Source organism: Ursus americanus, chromosome 33 (genome assembly GCF_024610735.1).
Source record: "Ursus americanus isolate L20-20 chromosome 33, mUrsAme1.1.p, whole genome shotgun sequence".
NCBI classification, from domain to species: domain Eukaryota; kingdom Metazoa; phylum Chordata; class Mammalia; order Carnivora; family Ursidae; genus Ursus; species Ursus americanus.
Window position 1 is genome coordinate 14,843,655 of NC_142159.1, and position 17,051 is coordinate 14,860,705.

General features: G+C 50.0%; 2 protein-coding genes across 7 annotated transcripts; both read right to left on the reverse strand.

Annotated features, from left to right (window-relative positions):
• On the reverse strand, positions 1–4,221 carry LOC123782361 (SCAN domain-containing protein 1-like). Of its 6 annotated transcripts, none has more exons than XM_045782537.2 (4): positions 4,063–4,200; positions 2,652–2,766; positions 2,163–2,248; positions 1–941 (listed from the first exon to the last, which is right to left on the reverse strand). In XM_045782537.2, exon 4 carries the CDS (start codon positions 907–909, stop codon positions 457–459), a length of 453 nt encoding a protein of 150 aa, XP_045638493.1. In that variant the 5' UTR covers positions 910–941; positions 2,163–2,248; positions 2,652–2,766; positions 4,063–4,200; the 3' UTR covers positions 1–456. The 6 variants fall into 6 exon arrangements, with proteins under 6 accessions (XP_045638493.1, XP_045638496.1, XP_045638497.1 ...); XM_045782540.2 differs by lacking the exon at positions 4,063–4,200 and adding an exon at positions 3,417–3,760; XM_045782541.2 differs by lacking the exon at positions 2,163–2,248 and having other exon boundaries at positions 4,063–4,201.
• Positions 4,222–10,502: 6,281 nt separating this feature from the next.
• Positions 10,503–16,574, reverse strand: LOC123782443 (proproteinase E). The gene is made up of 8 exons (XM_087858684.1): positions 16,467–16,574; positions 15,257–15,342; positions 14,067–14,164; positions 13,810–13,944; positions 12,529–12,665; positions 12,040–12,182; positions 11,274–11,426; positions 10,503–10,590 (listed from the first exon to the last, which is right to left on the reverse strand). The coding sequence occupies exons 1-8, from the start codon at positions 16,537–16,539 to the stop codon at positions 10,573–10,575; spliced, it is 843 nt and encodes a 280-aa protein (XP_087714810.1). The 5' UTR covers positions 16,540–16,574; the 3' UTR covers positions 10,503–10,572.
• Between the last annotated feature and the right edge of the window lie 477 nt (positions 16,575–17,051).

The following is a 17,051-nucleotide window of genomic DNA, read 5'->3' on the forward strand; positions in this document are numbered from 1 at the left end:
TGAAGGACCAAACTTTAATATTTCAAGGACATCTAAAATGAGTTACTGGTGGGGTTACAGAAGCTTCCATTCATGCCACCACAGCCAAGAATCAAGAATTCTGGAAGTTGAAGCAATTACCTCTTTGGATACATAACAATATATTAAAGCAGGTCAGAAAGTGCAAAAAAGGAGGCATTCAGCAGAGCAAGAACAAGCAACAGGCTGATTGTCCTAACAGGACAGTCCTAACAGAAGCTCTTTCTGGAGCTCAATCCTGGGAATTAGAGCTGCCTCAGCCAGAGAGAGGTCCAAACATGGGTTTTGATGGATTCTTATTACAACTAGTCAAAGGCAAGCTATAAAAACAAACAAACTGAGGTTCACTTTTCCCCCACGACTGTCATTGGCTCTTGCAACAGAGAGAACGTTTGGTTACTTCTCACATGTAGGCTGGGCAAGAACCCGTGGCAGGACTTAGCCAGTGATTCTGACCCCAGGCTGACATCTCTGGGCCCGAGCTCGGAGCTCCTCGGGCAGGACAGCCTGGAACTGCTCCTGCACCAGCATCTCCACAATCTGCTCCTTCGTGTGAATGTCGGGTCTCAGCCACTGTCCAGCAAGCTCCTGGAGCTGTCTGAGGACATCCCTGGGCCCCGCCGCATCCTCATAGCGGAATTTTCGGAACCTCTGCCTGGAGGCTGCCGCGTTGGGAGGATTCCCTCGTGGCATGGTCTCAAGGTCTTCAACAGAGTCTTCATCGAGGCTCTCTGGCGGAAGCCCAGAAGGCTCTCCTGGAGCCTGGACCTCGGGAGCCGATATTAGGACAACTTCTGGCTCCTCAGCTATCATCTCATTTGACGGTGACCTTATTTCATCATTCTGGACTTCTCGATCTGTGTGTGTCTCTAGGTACCCTTCAGCCTCCATTCTGGAACTCTGGAAAAGGAGGTCGCAGACTCCTGAACACAGAGAAAAGACAGGCTCAGCACAAACAGACCAGAGACCGTTAAAAACAACTTCCTCTCATGGATCTGATCCAGACCCAAGTTCCATCAGCTTTCCAATCTTTGCAGGCTTTCTTAATAAAGCTACTAGGAATTCTATTTTTGTTCCTCTGGATCAATTGACACAATTGAGAAAAATGTGTCAGTGGTTTACCAAAACCAAGAATGTAGATTCTCAAAGCAGGAAGAATGAAGAACACTGGCCTCACTAACCAGAGAATCTTCTAGAGGATCTTTCATCCATTTTCCCTGCATTACAAAGTATTTTACACATTATGCTAAAACAAAAAAACTATGTATGCACATGAGTTATGGGGGGGGGGCTATAAAATCACGGGTGTTTGCTTCTTCCAATGCCTTTTATGGAGTTATGTCCAAAAGCAAGTTATGAGAAAGTACTAAAATATAAGAGATAAAGGTCTGTTCATTGACATCTACTCTGCTGTCTTCTCTTACCCCCCTCATCTCTTTCATGATGAAAGAGTAATAAGTGTTAAAAAGTACTTTAGGGGCTGCCTGGGTGGCTCAGTCAGTTAAGCATCTGCCTTGGGTTCAGGTCATGATCTCAGGGTCCTGGGATCAAGCCCCAGGTCAGGCTCCCTGCAGGGACCCTGCTTCTCCTTCTCCCCCTCCCCCTTCTTCATGCTCCTGCTCATTTGCTTGCTCATTCTCTCAAATAAAATCTAAATAAATAAATAAATAAATGAATGAATAAATGTACTTTAGGAGCTACCATCACAGTTAAACCTAAGCCCCCCCTTTACAAAAAAGAAAGAAAAGAACAGAAAAGCTTCTATGTTAAGATCAAGATCCTAAGTTCCTCTAATCAGTCTAATCAGGGCCGCCTGGGTGGCTCAGTTGGTTGAGCGTCTGACTCGATTTCAGCGGCAGGTCATGATCTCCATGCTCAGCAGGGAGTCTGCTGGAGCTTCTCTCTCTCTTTCTCTCTCTCTCTCTGCCCGTCCCCTGCTCGCAGGTACGGGCTCAGGTGTGCGCACGCGCTCTCTCCCTCTCTCAAATAAATAAATAAAATCTCTAAGTTCCTCTAATCAGTATACGGGAAACTGAACTAGTCGGAATCCTAGTAGCGTATGTGCCCAACTCTTTGGATGCTTGTCAGCTCTAGGATTAGGAAAACAACTGTAGTGGGGAGGGGAGGAGGGGCACACTAAATACCTGTAAAATCCCAGAAAAAATGGCTTTGCTTCACTTGGGTTAGGGCCTCACTCCGAGAGAAAGGTTATGTACAGGAAAACCACAATCTATGTTATTAAAAAAGAGAGAGAGACTTCAAGTGACAGTACAGAAATGATACATTTACACATCAGGGTATGTCCAAAGAGTTACAACCCCTACCATGGGGTCAGTTTTCAAAGGCCATCTTTTTTCATTAACAAACCCCCTCCCCCAATAATTAATTCCTCCCTAGTCCATGAAGCGGGAGTGTTGACATTTAAAATCCCTCCCACCTCAGGGAGTTTCTCAAATCTGTTCCCTGGGTAACAACCAACAGAGGCCAACAATCACCAACACTGACCAGCTGCCCTGCATTAACTAGTTCTCAGCTCCTAGTCACCACTTCTTCAAATGTTTCATGACCTATTTTCTAGGAACTTTGAATTGATTCTAGACCCTGCAGTTTGGATATTCTTGGAACACACTTACTCTTCTCATATTATCTGGGTTTTTGCTCAATCAACAGCATGCTCTCTTCCCCAAAAGTACGCTGTCACTAATCGACAGTGATGAAGCCCAAAATATCCCCAGAACTCAGGGGTACCTTGGAGAAAAAGGAAATATTTAGTCAAGGAAAGGTTGGCTGAAAATGTGAGAAAGCAAAATCCTGGGAACCTAAGTGACCATCAACAGGGAAATAATTAAAGTACTGTCAGCCATTCGGCAGAGTAAATGCAGCCTAATGAGGCATGAACTTGGCCTGTGAGCGCTGACACAGACAGACGTGCATAACACATCACCACCTGACTAAAGGCGCAGTATGATCCCACCTGGGGAAATTAAAATACGTACACAAGCATACATGACCCGATCTATGCACAAAACTACCTTCAATTGTACTTACTTTTGAAGAGCAGAAACAGAAGACACATTTTTCATGCCATACCTTTCTATGTTGCTTTCTTTTTAACTACAACTACGTATTACTTTCCTAATTCAAAAGGAAGCAAACATTCTCCTCCTGCCCAAAACCTTTGAGTGAAAAACCCCTAACACAGTTAGGAAAACACCCTTTTATTACTTCTTCTAGCTCCCAGTCCCGGAGGTCTTTACAGCCCCGACTTCTAAGAATAGTCTCAATTGTCAGGAGGCCAGTTCTCAAGGCTAGATCTGAAAGATGGACCAACTCCACGATTTGCCCAGCTAATAAATCCTATCAGTTTTAGAAGACCAATGATCAGACACAACGCTTACCCTCATCCGTTAAGAATGCCGACTCATTGAGCACTTACTTCCTAGCTGACACTGTGCTGAGCATTTTACACTCCGCTGTGTGATCCTCTCAGCCACTCTATAAACTCTCGATACGACTCTCTACTGCCCCAGCAGTCTCTATTAACAACAGCAGCAAACGATGCTATTGAGTTTTACACGCCAGACACTCCGCGGAAGATTTCCCTCATCCAATCCTCCCGATAACCCAGTAGGACAGTTACTGTCATTTCCATTCACACGGGAACAAACTGAGGCCCGACGAGAGGGGATTTGTCCAAGGTCACAAGGCCAGGAGGTGATGGAGCCACCCCGCTGAATAGAAAATTCCCGGCGTCTAGGCGGGGTGCTGAGCCGGGCTCCTCCCACCATATGGGCGCGGCTCCGAGGGCCTCGGGTGGACTGGGAAAAGTCTGGCGCTCCAGACCAGGACCTCCTCCTCCCGAGCTGAAGCGAAATCCAAGACCATGCCAGCCCGAGCGGCCCGCAAAGTCCCGGGACAGGGCTTCTCCGCTCCGAGGGCAGCTACCACCACCGCCGCCGCGGCCCCCAGCTCCCAATACACCGTGCGCCGGGAAAGGAGAAGCGGTCGGGAGGGATGGAGGGAAGGAGGGGAGGGGGCGTTCACCTGAGCAGGTGCCACCTCCGAGGGTGGGGGGAACGGGGGCGGGGGCGCCTCGCGAGCGGACTCGAAGTCCGAAACCGACTCCAAGAAAAGGAAACCAACTACCCGGCGCAGAGCTTTGTAGCCCGCTGCCGGAACCGGAAGTGGCGCCCCGCCCGGAAGTTGGAAGTGAAGGGGGAAACAGGGTAGAGGGGCGGGGTCTCCCAGCTCCGTGGTTTTAACCCGTGGTGGGCTTTGGGCCTTCCTCAGTGCTCAGTTCTCCCTGCAGTGCGGAGCTGTTGGTACCGCCTAGGCAGCTTCTCCGCCTAGGGGAAGTTCTCTGATTTTTCAAGCCGCAGTTTGCCCAGCTGCAAAGTGGAAAGAGGTCGAATTGGGAATTGAGACACTCCAGGAGCCCGCCCGCAGCTGACTCAGCGCCCCACCCTGAGGTTACACCCTTGAGCCTTTGCACCACCCGGAGGAAAGAAACCAGAATAGAGGGCTGGGTGGCGGCTGTTTGGAAACGGTGGTCCTGTGTGGCACCCCGTGGAATCATTTCACGGGCAGTGGGCACGGTCTTTTTGAAGTACCCTTGCCTCACTGTACCCAGACAGAAGTGGGCAGTGTCCGCGTGGCTTTGTCAGTCTGTCTGTCCTGTGTATGGAAGGCTCAGTCTTAGCCCTGTATGCCTCTTCCCCCGAGACTTTCCAGTTGCGGATGGTTAAGAACTGAAGATTTGAAGTCACGCTTTGCTGGTTTGAGTCTGGGTTTAGGCTGGATTTGAGTCGGGAGCACACATGTTAAAATAGCACAGCCTGTGAGAGGAAGTGCAAAGATGCTAACCGAGGCAGCCCTCCCACGTCCTTGCTCTCAACCCTGAAGGGGAAGGGACTTGGCTGTTAGGGACAGGCGCTCAGGTGGCCCACCCATCTCTCCTCCCATTTGCCCTATCCAAATGGGACAGGCTAAGGAATTAAGAGGGGCGCTCCGAAGACCCCTGCTGGGTTATCACAACCCTCCCCCCAACCTTCCCTACCCTCCACCCTAACCTCCCACCCACCCCCACTCCACCCCACTTTACCCCCAGCCAGTGTCCCTGGTGAAGAGAAGATGTGCCTTTTGTCTATCCTGCCACTGTGGGTCAGTAAACCTCTAGATTGCCAGATACTCCAGCTGATGGTTGGATAACCAGAGCTCCTTGCTATGCTCCTACTCCGACCTCTGCTAGTGACTGTGGCCCTTCCCCACTCACTCCTACAGGGCAGTTTCCACCTTTCCCCTCCTCTCAGCCTTGGTTTCCCCATCCGTAAGTGAGAGGGTTGCACTACATTAAGGACTTCTAGTTGCCCCCCCCCCCATCCAATTCTTAGGTTCCTTAGGAATGCTTCAGGAAAACTCCTGGAATGGGGTGGGGGTGGGAGACTGGGCAGTGCTTTAGGTCCCAGAGCAGCTCCAATTTCACAGGTTTATAAATTTATATGAAAAGTATATATGTTGTGGCTCTGTGTAAGATTATCCTATCATTCAGGATAAAAATGTAAACTTCGTACTTTGCCCACATTCCTCATCTTTCCCCATCCTCCTGTTCACTCACTATGCTCCAGGCACGCTGGCCTTCTAGTTATTTTGCAAACCCAAGAAGCTCCTCATCACCTCTTTGGTGATCTCTGCTTGTGGTGCCCTTTCCTGACATCTGGTCATCCCGGTTCCAGTTCAAATGGAGCCTCTCTCGAGCAGCCTTTGCTGTCCAACCTCCGCCCTTTCTAAAGGCATCCATGCAGTCCCTTTGTAGCCTGTTACTCTGTATTGTTATTATCTGTTTATTTTCTATCTCACCCACTCGAAACAGTGGCCACAAGGCCAAAGATCTTGACTATCCCGTCACCATGTCTCTGACACCTAAAACTGAACATAAGCTAGATAAATATTTATCAGATGAATCAATGAGTGAAGGAATGAGCAGAGAAGGCTTGACTTTTATGATAATGTCAAACTGGTAAAGACCATGAGGGACACAGGTGTAGTTTAACAAAGTTAGGATCATTAACTTGATGCATCAAGCACCCAGAGAAAGCATGGGTGTCTCATGAAATAAAGGAAGAAACAGGGTTACTGTAGGATTTGGGGGAAGATTGGAATTTAGGAGAAATTGAAATGAGGCCGTGTTGATAGGCTCAAGGCAAACCTGGACCTGTAGAAAGGGGTTAGCATCTAGCTTGGAGATGAGAAGTAGATTCATGGTCCTGTATCCTTGGATACCACAAAGTTAAGATAAATATGGACTGTTGTGTCCAAAATCCTCTTATTAGAAGCTCTGCATCTGGCTTGGTAATCCAAATATGGCTCTGACCCACTGGACAAGAGTGCAATTTTTCATCTCACTGACATGGTCTCAAACAGCAGTGTTTCTCAGCACTGTATCTTTGCTGTTCATTGACAAAAGAAGGTTTGATAGAGTCACATTTGACAGAAATCACTCGATGCCTCAATCATTTGGATATAAGGCCCCTCTAGAGCTCAACTCTTCCCATCCCGAAGTGACTCCAGCTCCTTGGGCCCCACATCACTCTGGGCCTTCATCAGAACACCTCCATCCCTGCTTGGGTGTACCTGTCAGCTTTCCAGCCAGACTCGGGGCTCATCAAGGGCCTGGCCCAAGTTTGGGTCATTTTCCTCTGTCCATGCCTGCCACGGAACACCCATAGCTGCTCAATCTATGTCCATCGATCTAACCATTGATGGGTTTTCTGAATGTAAAGAAGAGGAAGTGGAAGGAGGCATACCAAGATGATAGCAGTAGCTGTGTAAGAGACAAGGGAATGATGTGGGTGGTTGTTTAAAATCTCCCAAAGGGGAAGTTCGTAAAATGTAGCCAATATGAATGTTATGAAAAAGGAACAGTGAACGGAATTGCTGACTCTTTTAAGATTAAAAAAAAAAAGAATTATCGACATGTTAATGAGTTTTAAATGAGAACAAAATTATTGACACCTTGTGATTAAGGAGAAGGCAACACAGCATTGATCCTTTATATTTTCCAAAGGGGATAAAGTGTTGATGGGGCGCCTTGGTGGTTCATCCAGTTAAGCCTCTGCTTTTGGCTCAGGTCATGATCCCAGGGGCCTGTGATCCAGTACCGCATTGGGCCCCCTGCTCAGCGGGGCGTCTGCCTCTCCCCCCACTCATGCTCTCTCTCACTTTCCCTCTTTGAAACAAATAAATACAATCTCTAAAAAATTATAAAAACATAAAGGTTGACATTGTGCTTTTTCAAAAGGTAGATTTTCTTCATGATTTAGAAAACAAAAATAAAAAGCTGTTGGCATCGACACTCTAATCATTACTCAAAAAATTAAATTATTTGGGCACCTGGGTGGCTCAGTCGGTTAAGCGGTTGCCTTTGGCTTGGGTCATGATCCCAGGGTCCTGGGGTCAAGCCCCGAGTTGGGCTCCCTGCTCAGTGAGGAGTCTGTTTCTCCCTCTCCTTCTGCCCCTCCCCCTGCTTGTGTTCTCTCTGCCTCTCTCTCTCTCTCTCTCTCAAATAAATAAAATCTTTTAAAAAATTAAATTATTGACTATATGGTTTTTAAAGGATTTGAATCATCAAGACTTGGAAATTTAAAAAGGAATATTGAATTATTGATCAAATTGTTGACACTTGTAGGCAAGATTTCCAAACTCCCTGTTGCTCACTCCTGAGGAGGGTGTCAGCAGCTAGCCTCCCACTGAGGCTGGGCGGAGGGCCCCTGAGGGCCTGTACCCAGCCACAGGGTGGAATTTTACAGGTCCGACTGCCCTTTATCCTAAAACTATTTGGGGAAACTGTCCAAGGGTCCTTCCCTGACCCAATAGGAAACGGCAGATCCTCAGCTTTGGCACCCCTGCTGTGGCCTGAGAACACCTGTTACACGTCACCTGGGACTACCCGGCTGACTCAACACCACTGAGTACCATATGCTGATTCCAGAAGTTCTCTCATCCTCCCCCACACCCTTGTCATGCAGAGGTCTCTGCTGTGCTTGAGTCAGTTCCTCCCTTGTCCTAACTCTGGCCTTGCCAGACCAGTTCTTGGATTTAGTAGCAGCTGGAGTGGGGAGTATGGGCTGGAGGAGAGTTTCCATGGGGGAGGGTTCAGGAATGGTTATGGAGAAAAGTGGGGAGGCAGTCGTAATGCATAGGGACAGTGGATGGGAAAGGAAAAAAGAAGAAAGAAAATTTTATGAAGTATGGTTGATATAATCACTTTGGAGAGCAACTTGGCAATTGAAGCTGAAAATGAGCACACCCTCCTACCCAGTAATTCCATTTCTTGGAATATACCCTAGAGAAACTCACACATTTGTACCTGGAGATATGTCCAAGGACATTCACTGAAGCACTATTTGTAATAAAAAAAAAAAAAGTGGTCCTGCTGTGAATGTCCCCCTGTAGGGTGAAAAGGGTAAGTAAATAGTGTTGTGCAAGAGGATACTCTTCAGAACCAGCAGCAATGAGCTAGAGATGTATAAAGTAGCATGGAGAGCCCTCAAGAGACAATGTGTGAAAGAACCCGGTTGCGGAATAATACATACAGCATGAAGCCATACCTGTACTTTTTTTTTTTTTAAGATTTTATTTATTTATTTGAGAGGGAGAGAGCATGAACAGGGGGAGAAGCAGACACCCTGCTGAGCAACGAGGACTACGTGGGGCTCGATCCCAGGACCCTGAGATCATGACCTGAGCTGAAGGCAGATGCTTAACCCACTGAACCAGCCAGGTGCCCCACTATGTGTGTATGTCTAAAAACCAAAACAATGAATACGTCGTTTGGGGATATTATATATGTGCTTTAAAAAATATATAACAGCATGGAGTGGAAGGATAAATGCCCAATTCATTTCATTAGTAAGTATAAGTTAGGTCAATGCCACCGTAACAAACACCCCCAATCTTAGTGGCCTTATAACAACAGAGTGTATTTGTTACTTGTGCTACGTGTCCATCAGGGGGCACAGGGGGCTCTGCTCCATGTCTCCGCACTCTGGAACCAGGCTGACCTGCCCTTACCATGGCAAAAGGAAAGACAGCTCTGCAAACGGTCCCACCTCTCAGATCTTCAGTTGGGCCAGAGGGAGCCACATGGACCAACCCACCTTCACGGGGCAGGCAAGAACGATCCTGCTATGTGCCCCAAAGGAAAACCAGGGCTATTGGGTGAACAACCCCACAGCCGTGAGGATGTCCTCTGAGTACAAAGGGACCTCCACCTTAGTAATGTAGTTATTCTTCTAGAAAATCTGAAGCAAAAATGTGGACTTTGTTAATGCTGGAGGGAGGCTACATGGGTGTTTCCTATATTATTCTCCATGCTGTATCTTTTAAACGTTTTTAAACTAGAAGTGTAATTTTTAAGAGGAGGGGCAATGGGGCAAGAGCAATATTAAAAATGATAAACATGGAGCGCCTGGGTGGCTCAGTCGGTGGGGTGTCTGCCTTTGGCTCGGGTCATGATCCCAGGGTCCTGGAATTGAGCCCGCCTTGGGCTCCCTGCTCAGCAGGGAGTCTGCCCCTCTCTCTCTCCCTCTGCCAGCTACTCTCCCTGCTTGTGCTCTCTTGCTCTCTTTCTCTGTCAAATAATAAAATCTTTTTTAAAAATTATAAACATATATCCTTGCTGAGCGCATGTTTGCCTCCATAGTACCCAGGAGGAACACGACTGAAGGAATTCAGTTGTTTCTATGTTGCCCCTGGCTGTAGGGCAGCAATGTTTTGGCCCTCAACAACAGCCCCGTGGGCTCCGACCCTGTTTGTGGCATTGTGTGTGCTTCTGAGTGTGTCCGCTCCCGGCCACAGCAGGGCTCCGGACATTGTTTTCCTCACGTCTGTACTCCCGGCCCTGAACTTGCCACGAGAAAGGTACCTCCTAAATGTTTAATGAATGACTCTGATATGCTCATTTCTATCTCAATAATGAGCTGTTTCAGGGCAGGAACGATGTCGCCCTCCCCCTCTGAGCCCACCTCAGGAACAAGGTATGAATGCTTGTTGAATGAATGAATGAATGAATGACCACAGTCCTCTTTCCCTAGCTCATCAATGGAAGCAGAAAACATGTGGCCCTTGCCACTCCACCAAGAGCCTTCCAAAGGGCCGGCAAGGGCGGTTTGTCTACAGCCTCTTCCATGCTTTTATGCCCGCATTGAAAACCCCAAGGCGATATGTGGCTGTACAGGATGGCCAACTTCTCGGGACTCGCCTACTTTCACCGCCGCAAGTCCTGTGTCTCGGGCACTCCCCCAGTCCCAGGCAAACCGGGACGGTTGGTGACTTGATAGCAACTCCTCTCTTCTCTCTGGACCTCGTGTTTTTCTCATTCTCATGAGAGGGTTGAATCTGGGCTCGCCTCTTACATATCAGCTCTCAGATTTTAGGAATAGCCTGGAAGGGAACAGGTGAGTCAAAGAAAAAAAGAGAGACTCGTGTTGGGGTTTTCTGAGAGATCTTTATTTTTTACAAAGAATGTGGATCAGCACTGCCACCCAGGCCTTGGTTTTAGTGGCTTGATATGACCTAGAAAAAGCGGGGAGACCCAGAATAGTCTGGTTAGGGGCAGATTCTGAAGCCATATGGAACTGAGCTCGATTTCCAGCCATGCCACTCATCAGCTGTGTGACCCTGGGAGAGTGACTCGACCTCTCTGAGCCTCAGTTTCCTCGTCTGTATGATGGGATGTAATCATAGCACTCATCTCACGGGGGCGGTTGATGAAACTGTTAACTAAGGATGTTTAAGTAGTTTATCAATGGTGGCTATTACTGCGATCAGGCACGATATTAACCCTCCCTGACCAATCGTTCCCAGGTAAGGTTAACACTTTCACTAGGGCCTGAGCACCTCAGTCACAGCTCTCCCCACATTTCATGATTATTACTCATTTAATCGTCTCTTCCCCACAAGGCAGCCCTTTGACATATTATCGCTCTATCTTTCAGGACAGGAAAAGACTTGGACCAAAGAAGACATTTCATAAACACTTGTTGAAATAAGGCAGTTCAGCCATAGTTCAAAGCTCCATCCAGAAGCCACTGAAGTTGTTGGGGCCACACCGTAGCTGAAAACATCCCCAAAACCCTCTGAACAGTGTCTGAGGGCCCCTCTGCTCCTGACCTTCTGGGATCCTTTCAGCCCCTCCTCAGGATCTGAGCCTCTCCCAGCCCAGCACGGGGGCCTCCCGCTCGCCCTACCCCGCTCACCTCCTCAATCCAGTCATTGAAGGCCGAGACCCGTGTGAACACTGTGGGCTTCTTGATGGTGTTGCAGCCGAAGGCAGACACAAAGCTGGTCACACCGTGGACCTGCCAGGAGCCGTCTGCTGCGGGGCAGTTGAGGGGTCCCCCAGAGTCACCCTAGAATGGTCAGAGAGCAGTGGAGAGCTGAGCCATCTCTGAGATGGAAGGAACTGGTTCTAACCATGGGGGTTTTGAGAAGCCGCTGGGTGACTTGACCTCTCTAAGCTCCCATTGGCTTCTTTGGGATGGGAACTAAGATCCGTCCTACAGGATCTTGTGAGAACAAAGTGAGATAATAAATAGATGATCTGCTTATTAGCCCAGGACCTAGCAGAGAGGAAGCAATCGATAAATGGCAGTCCCCGTTATTTTTACTACAGCCAGTTATCCTATTCTTAATCCTGCTCACTCCTAATACAATGACAGTACTGTTCTATCCTAACTTCAGGACCATGGAGTTGAAGGTGACTTGAGAGATCATGGTGTCAATGTCCCTTGCTGGGCTTCAGGGGAAGCCCGAGGACCTGGTCACATGATTTGCCCCAGGTCAAGTCCGTGTGAGCTGGGACCAGAAGCTGGAGGTCAGGCCGATGTGTCTGGACCACACTGACTCCCTCCAAGTCCTGCCTGGTCTGGAGGTTTAGTGGGGCGAGCAGGTAGGATTTCTTGTCCGCCTCCTATAGGCAGCTGGCGGAGCTTCCCCCAGGCCCTGCACTGCGAGCTGACTCACGTTGCACCCGGAGCGGATGTCCCCGCCAGCACACACCATGGTCTTCTTCACGGAGAGACCCCACCAGTCCAGCCTGGAGCAGTGCTCATAGTCCACCACGGGCAGCAGGGCCTGCTGCAGCTTGTCTGGGAGCGGCCCACCCGCTATGGGAGACACGGTGCTCAGTGGGGTGCCGTGGGGGAGCCGGGCTGGGGCTGGGGCCTGCAAGTAGGGCTGGGAGCCTCTGAGTGGGGTGGGGGGTGGGGAAGACAACACTTCTAGGCTGATGGGGACTCTCCTCCCACCAGAGGGTCCTGCCTGCTTTGTCCACCATAACATCCCCAGCACCTGGCACACAGGAGACACTACAAATACTCAATGAACCCACTGGTGTTTGGGCAGATGGGGTGGGTGGGGGGGAGAAGGTGCTCCTGCAGGAGGAATGGCGGCCCCCAGGCCCTGTCTTCCTGCCCACAGTCCCTGGGGCTGGCAGGAGGGGTCAGCACGCACTGTAGAGACGGCCCCAGCCGCTGATGTAGCAGGGTGCCCCGTTGGGCAGGATGTCCCCGGCGGGCGGGAGGCAGGCGAGCTGGACAGTGTCCCCCAGCTGCGCACTGCGTGAGAGCTTGATGAGGGCGATGTCATTGCTGGGGAGGAGGAAGGAGTCAGGAAGAGTCAGGGGAGCCTGGTCCTCCAGCCAGACCAAGCCCCACCTGCTGGCTTTTGCCGCAGAGAGTTCACCTCTAGGATGTCCCGCTGTTTCTTTCCCTGTCTCCAAATCGCATGTGTTTTTAGGGCAGAACAACCACCCACCCGACCCTTGAGCCATGCTGACCCTCGGCCTTCCTAGCTGTTGTCAGCTTTTATGCTGAGGTTTGCACGCCTCAACTGTGTCAGGACCGTGGACGTCTGGTTAAAACACAGGTTGCTGTGTCCCACCCCGGGTTCCTGATGCAGTGGGTCTGGGTGGGTCCTGAGGATTCACATTTCTAACAAGTTTCCAGGTGATACTGGTGCTGCTGGCCTACAGACCACACTTCGAGAAGCCCTGCTATCAGTCTTCATCTGCTTGCTTGTCACTCAAGTCATTGCACCTGGGTCCCCTTCACTCTCCCATTCCCCAGGGTCCTGTGAGGATTGGTCAAGGTCATGACCATCACACCCCTCTCTCCTGCCCTGCACTTGCAGGTGTTCTGCTCCCTTCTTGACCCTCACCAGAAAAATGCTGAGCTACCCAGACACATGATTTTGCACATGCTTGAGGGTCTTAGGAAGCCCTGCTTTAGTGTTCTGACCCAGTGATCATCTCCCTGACCTTCAAACCACCCAGGAGGGCCAGCAGGTCACCCTTGACATATGGTATAATTGAGGCCCCAGAAGGGCAGTGACTTGCCCAAGCCGCACAGCAACTTAGTGCTGGGGCCTGATTTTCAGTCCAGGGCTCCTCCCTTTGCCCACAGTGCTGCGAACCCAGGATGCACTGGACGAATGTTGGCTAAATGGCGGAACCCTTGGGAGAGGAGATGCCAGAGATGTCCTGGGTCCAAGTCAACTAGCCAAGTGGACTTGGGGGAGTTCCTGGCCCTCCCGGAGCCCTGCTGTCCTTCCATAAGGAGAGAGGTTTAATGTAGATGGTCCTTAAAGGCTCTCTTGGCTCTGACCCTCAGTGTGTGGGACCAGGGCCCAGGCTGCTGGATCCAGCCCCACCGTCCCTGGGAGTCTCCTCAGAATTGTCTTTGGGTCACGGGGGGACCAGTAACCTCTGGGTCCTAGGCCTAAGCATCCACTCACCCACAGGCTATGCAGTTGGAGTTCCAGAGTGGGTGCACAAAGAGGTCCCCAGCATTGATGGGGATCACCTGTTCGTAGCCTTCTTCTTCAGCCCGGTTATACTCGCCCAACACCACCTGGTAGGTCAAGGAACTCCTGCCGGTGGAAGTCAGGTCAGTCTGGGCCTGACTGGCCTGCCTACCTCCCCTCCCACATCTGCCCACTGCCCCAGCCCTCCTGGTTCTCATGCGGAGACAGGGGTAAGCAGAAGAACTTACGAGACACAGTGGCCTGCAGTCATGACCCAGTCGGGGGCGATAAGGCTGCCGCCACAGGTGTGATGGAAAGCTCCATCCTTCTTGTACTGCAGGGAGACCTGGAGGCAAGGGAGGGAGGAGCCTAAGTGGTCTGGGCCCCCAGTAAGGGCTGATATCCATGGCTGTATAGGTTGTGCACTGCACAACTCTAGAGGGCATCGTTCATGCAGAATGGCGTCCTCTAGAAATGCACAGAGTTCCACCTACACGACCGTATCATCCATGGCTGCTTTGATACTACCACGGCAGAGTTAAGTCATTGCAATAGAAAACGTACGGTTGACGAAAGCTAAAATATTTACTCTCTGGTCCTTTACAGAACAAGTTAGCTGACCCCTGCTGTAGACCAATGCTCTCCAGTAGAACTTTCTTTTTTTTTTTTCAAGATTTTATTCATTTATTTTTGCAAGAGAGAGAGAGCATGAGCAAGGGGGGATGGGTAGAGGGAGAAGCAGACTCCTTGATGAGCAGAGAGCCAGAGGTGGGACTCGATCCCAGAACCCTGGGATCATGACCTGAGCCTAAGGCAGATGTTTCGCTGACTGAGCCACCCAGGCGCCCCCTAATAGAACTTTCTGTGATGACGGAAATATTCTGTATCTTGGCTGTGCAGGGTGGTAGCCACCGGCCGTATGCAGCCATTGAGAATTTGAAATGTGGCTAGAATTGAGCAACTGAATTTTTAACATTATTTTAAGTTAACATTAAGTTAAACAAATACATGTGGCTAGTGGCTCCTGTGTCAGTGCAGGGGGTCTGGCCCTCTGTGCCCCACTGACCCCTGTAAAGCACTTCATTCCTTTAGTGCTCTCAGACCTTGTAGCCTTGTTGTATAATTCGAGGAGTCTAGCTAGAAATGTCTACCCCAAACCTCCCTCCCTAAACACAGTGCCTGAAATTCCACTATTCGTGCACCAAATAAACATTGCCTTCTCCCCAGATGCCACTTCTGACTTGCCAACAGCCCAGGGAGGGTTACGGATCGGGTGGACAAGACTTCCATGTGAAGTCGACTGTCCAAGAGTCTCCTGGGCTTTGGAAGCTGAAGAGGACACCGTAAGTGAAGCATTGTGGTCAAGACTGAATCCCTTGCAGTCAGAAGAGGGTGCAGAGCCCATGGTGAGAAAGAGCGCCACTCGCATTGCTCTTACCTGCCAAGGCCAGCTGTAGGGGACTGCGTCCTCACCATTGACAACGCGGGCGGAGGGCTGGTAGGAAGGTCGGCCACAGCCCGAGGCTGGAAGGGAGAGTGGAGACGTCAATCAGCCAGAGAGTCCCCCCAAAACATAGGAAAGGCCTGGGTCCCAGTTCTAGGTGCACCACACGCTGATCGTGTGACCTGGCGTAAGCTCTGTCCCCTCTCTGGACCTCTGCAGCCACATATGAACAGTGAACATTTGGACTAGAGCGGGGGTTTCCTGAGTCCCAGGAGGCTAGGAATGGAGATGTGACCTCCTTCCACGGCAGGATTGAAGGAGCTGATGCACTTAGAACCGTGTCTGGCGCCCAGCGAGCCCTTGCGAAGTGATAGCTAATTGTCATGAAAAGCAGTGGCTTTGGAATAAGACTGCCTGCCCCTACCTCTAGCGTGGACTACTTTACTTCTCTGGGGGTCAGTTTCTCCATCTGTAAAATGGGGATAATAATAGTACTTATCACATGGGCCTGTTACAAGAGATAATATAAGAAAAAATCCTTAGCATTCCCTGGCATACAGTCAGCACTCTTACATTACAAGAGATAATATAGGAAGAGGATAACAAGAGATAACATATACAGGATTACAAGGATTACAAGAGATAATAGGAGAAAAAATCCTTAGCATTCCCTGGCAGGGATTACAAGAGATAATATAAGAAAAAATCTTTAGCATTCCCTGGTGTATAGTAAGCACTCAATAAGCATTATCTGTTATTATTACAGTCAGTCAAGGGAGACTGCTTGGAGGTGGCCCTGAGCTAGAATATAATATGGTGAAGAGACTAGGAAAAGGCTAGACCACAGAATATGGAGTGGGGTAGGGGGAGGGAGAGAAGCATTGGAGGGTTACGCAGAGGAAGAGAAATTCCAACCCAAGTAATCTAACCGTAGAGCCCAAACTCCTCACAGTTAGACTTTCTTCACTGTCCCCAATGAGGAGTCCCACCACAGTGCTTTGGGTACCCCAGTCTTTTTCCTGAGCTGTTCCATCCATGGCTCCCCCTCCATTGTCCTGCCCCAGCACCAAGCTGAACCCCCCAATCATGCCCAGGTACAAGCTGAGATCCCGTCCTGTGGAGCCAGGTGTCGGGATCATGAGACTCAGGGTGGGTGACAGATTTCAAGGGTCCCTGGCCAGTGCAGCACAGGGTGGGGTCTTACCAAGGGCCACAAATAGGAGGGAACTCAGCAGCCGGAGCATCATGAGTTTTGAGACGATAGGAAAGGCACACATAGCCTGGGACTCTAATATAGGGCAGAAAGCAGATGAGGGGGGCACATTGGGACACATTCCCAGAACAGGTGGTGGAACGCCAGCTCTCTCATGGTCCAAGGCCATGGCCCCCACCTGCTGCACATGGGGCAGTCACAGCCAACAGGAAGACCCAAGGTTCTCTCCAACTTGTGGCTACACAGGTGGCACTGAATGGCCAGCTGATAACGGGGGAGGGGGAAGGAAAGGTCTCAGCAGAACAAGCCAACCTCTTCCAGAAGAGAACATGGGCTCTGGAACTGGTCAGACGTGGGTTCAAATCCTAGCTCTGCCACCTCCAGGCTCTTCATTGTTGGGCACATGGCTTAACCTCTTCGGACCTCAGGTTTCTCATCTCCAAGTCAGGAGCTATATTAGTGTCTACCTCAAAAAAAAAAATTGTTGAGTGTTTTCTCCATATCAGGATGTTATAGGGGATGGAGCCATGAACAAGACATGGTCCCAGTTCCCCTAGAGCTTGAGTCTAGTAGGGG

Coding starts and splice junctions, on each gene's coding strand:
- LOC123782361 (XM_045782536.2), bottom strand. CDS start 909: ATGGAGGCTGAAGGGTACCTAGAGACACACACAGATCGAGAAGTCCAG.
- LOC123782443 (XM_087858684.1), bottom strand. CDS start 16,539: ATGTGTGCCTTTCCTATCGTCTCAAAACTCATGATGCTCCGGCTGCTG. Junction 14,165..15,256: donor CCTACAGCTGGCCTTGGCAG/GTAAGAGCAATG, acceptor CCTTGCCTCCAG/GTCTCCCTGCAGTACAAGAA. Junction 13,945..14,066: donor ACTGCAGGCCACTGTGTCTC/GTAAGTTCTTCT, acceptor TTCCACCGGCAG/GAGTTCCTTGACCTACCAGG.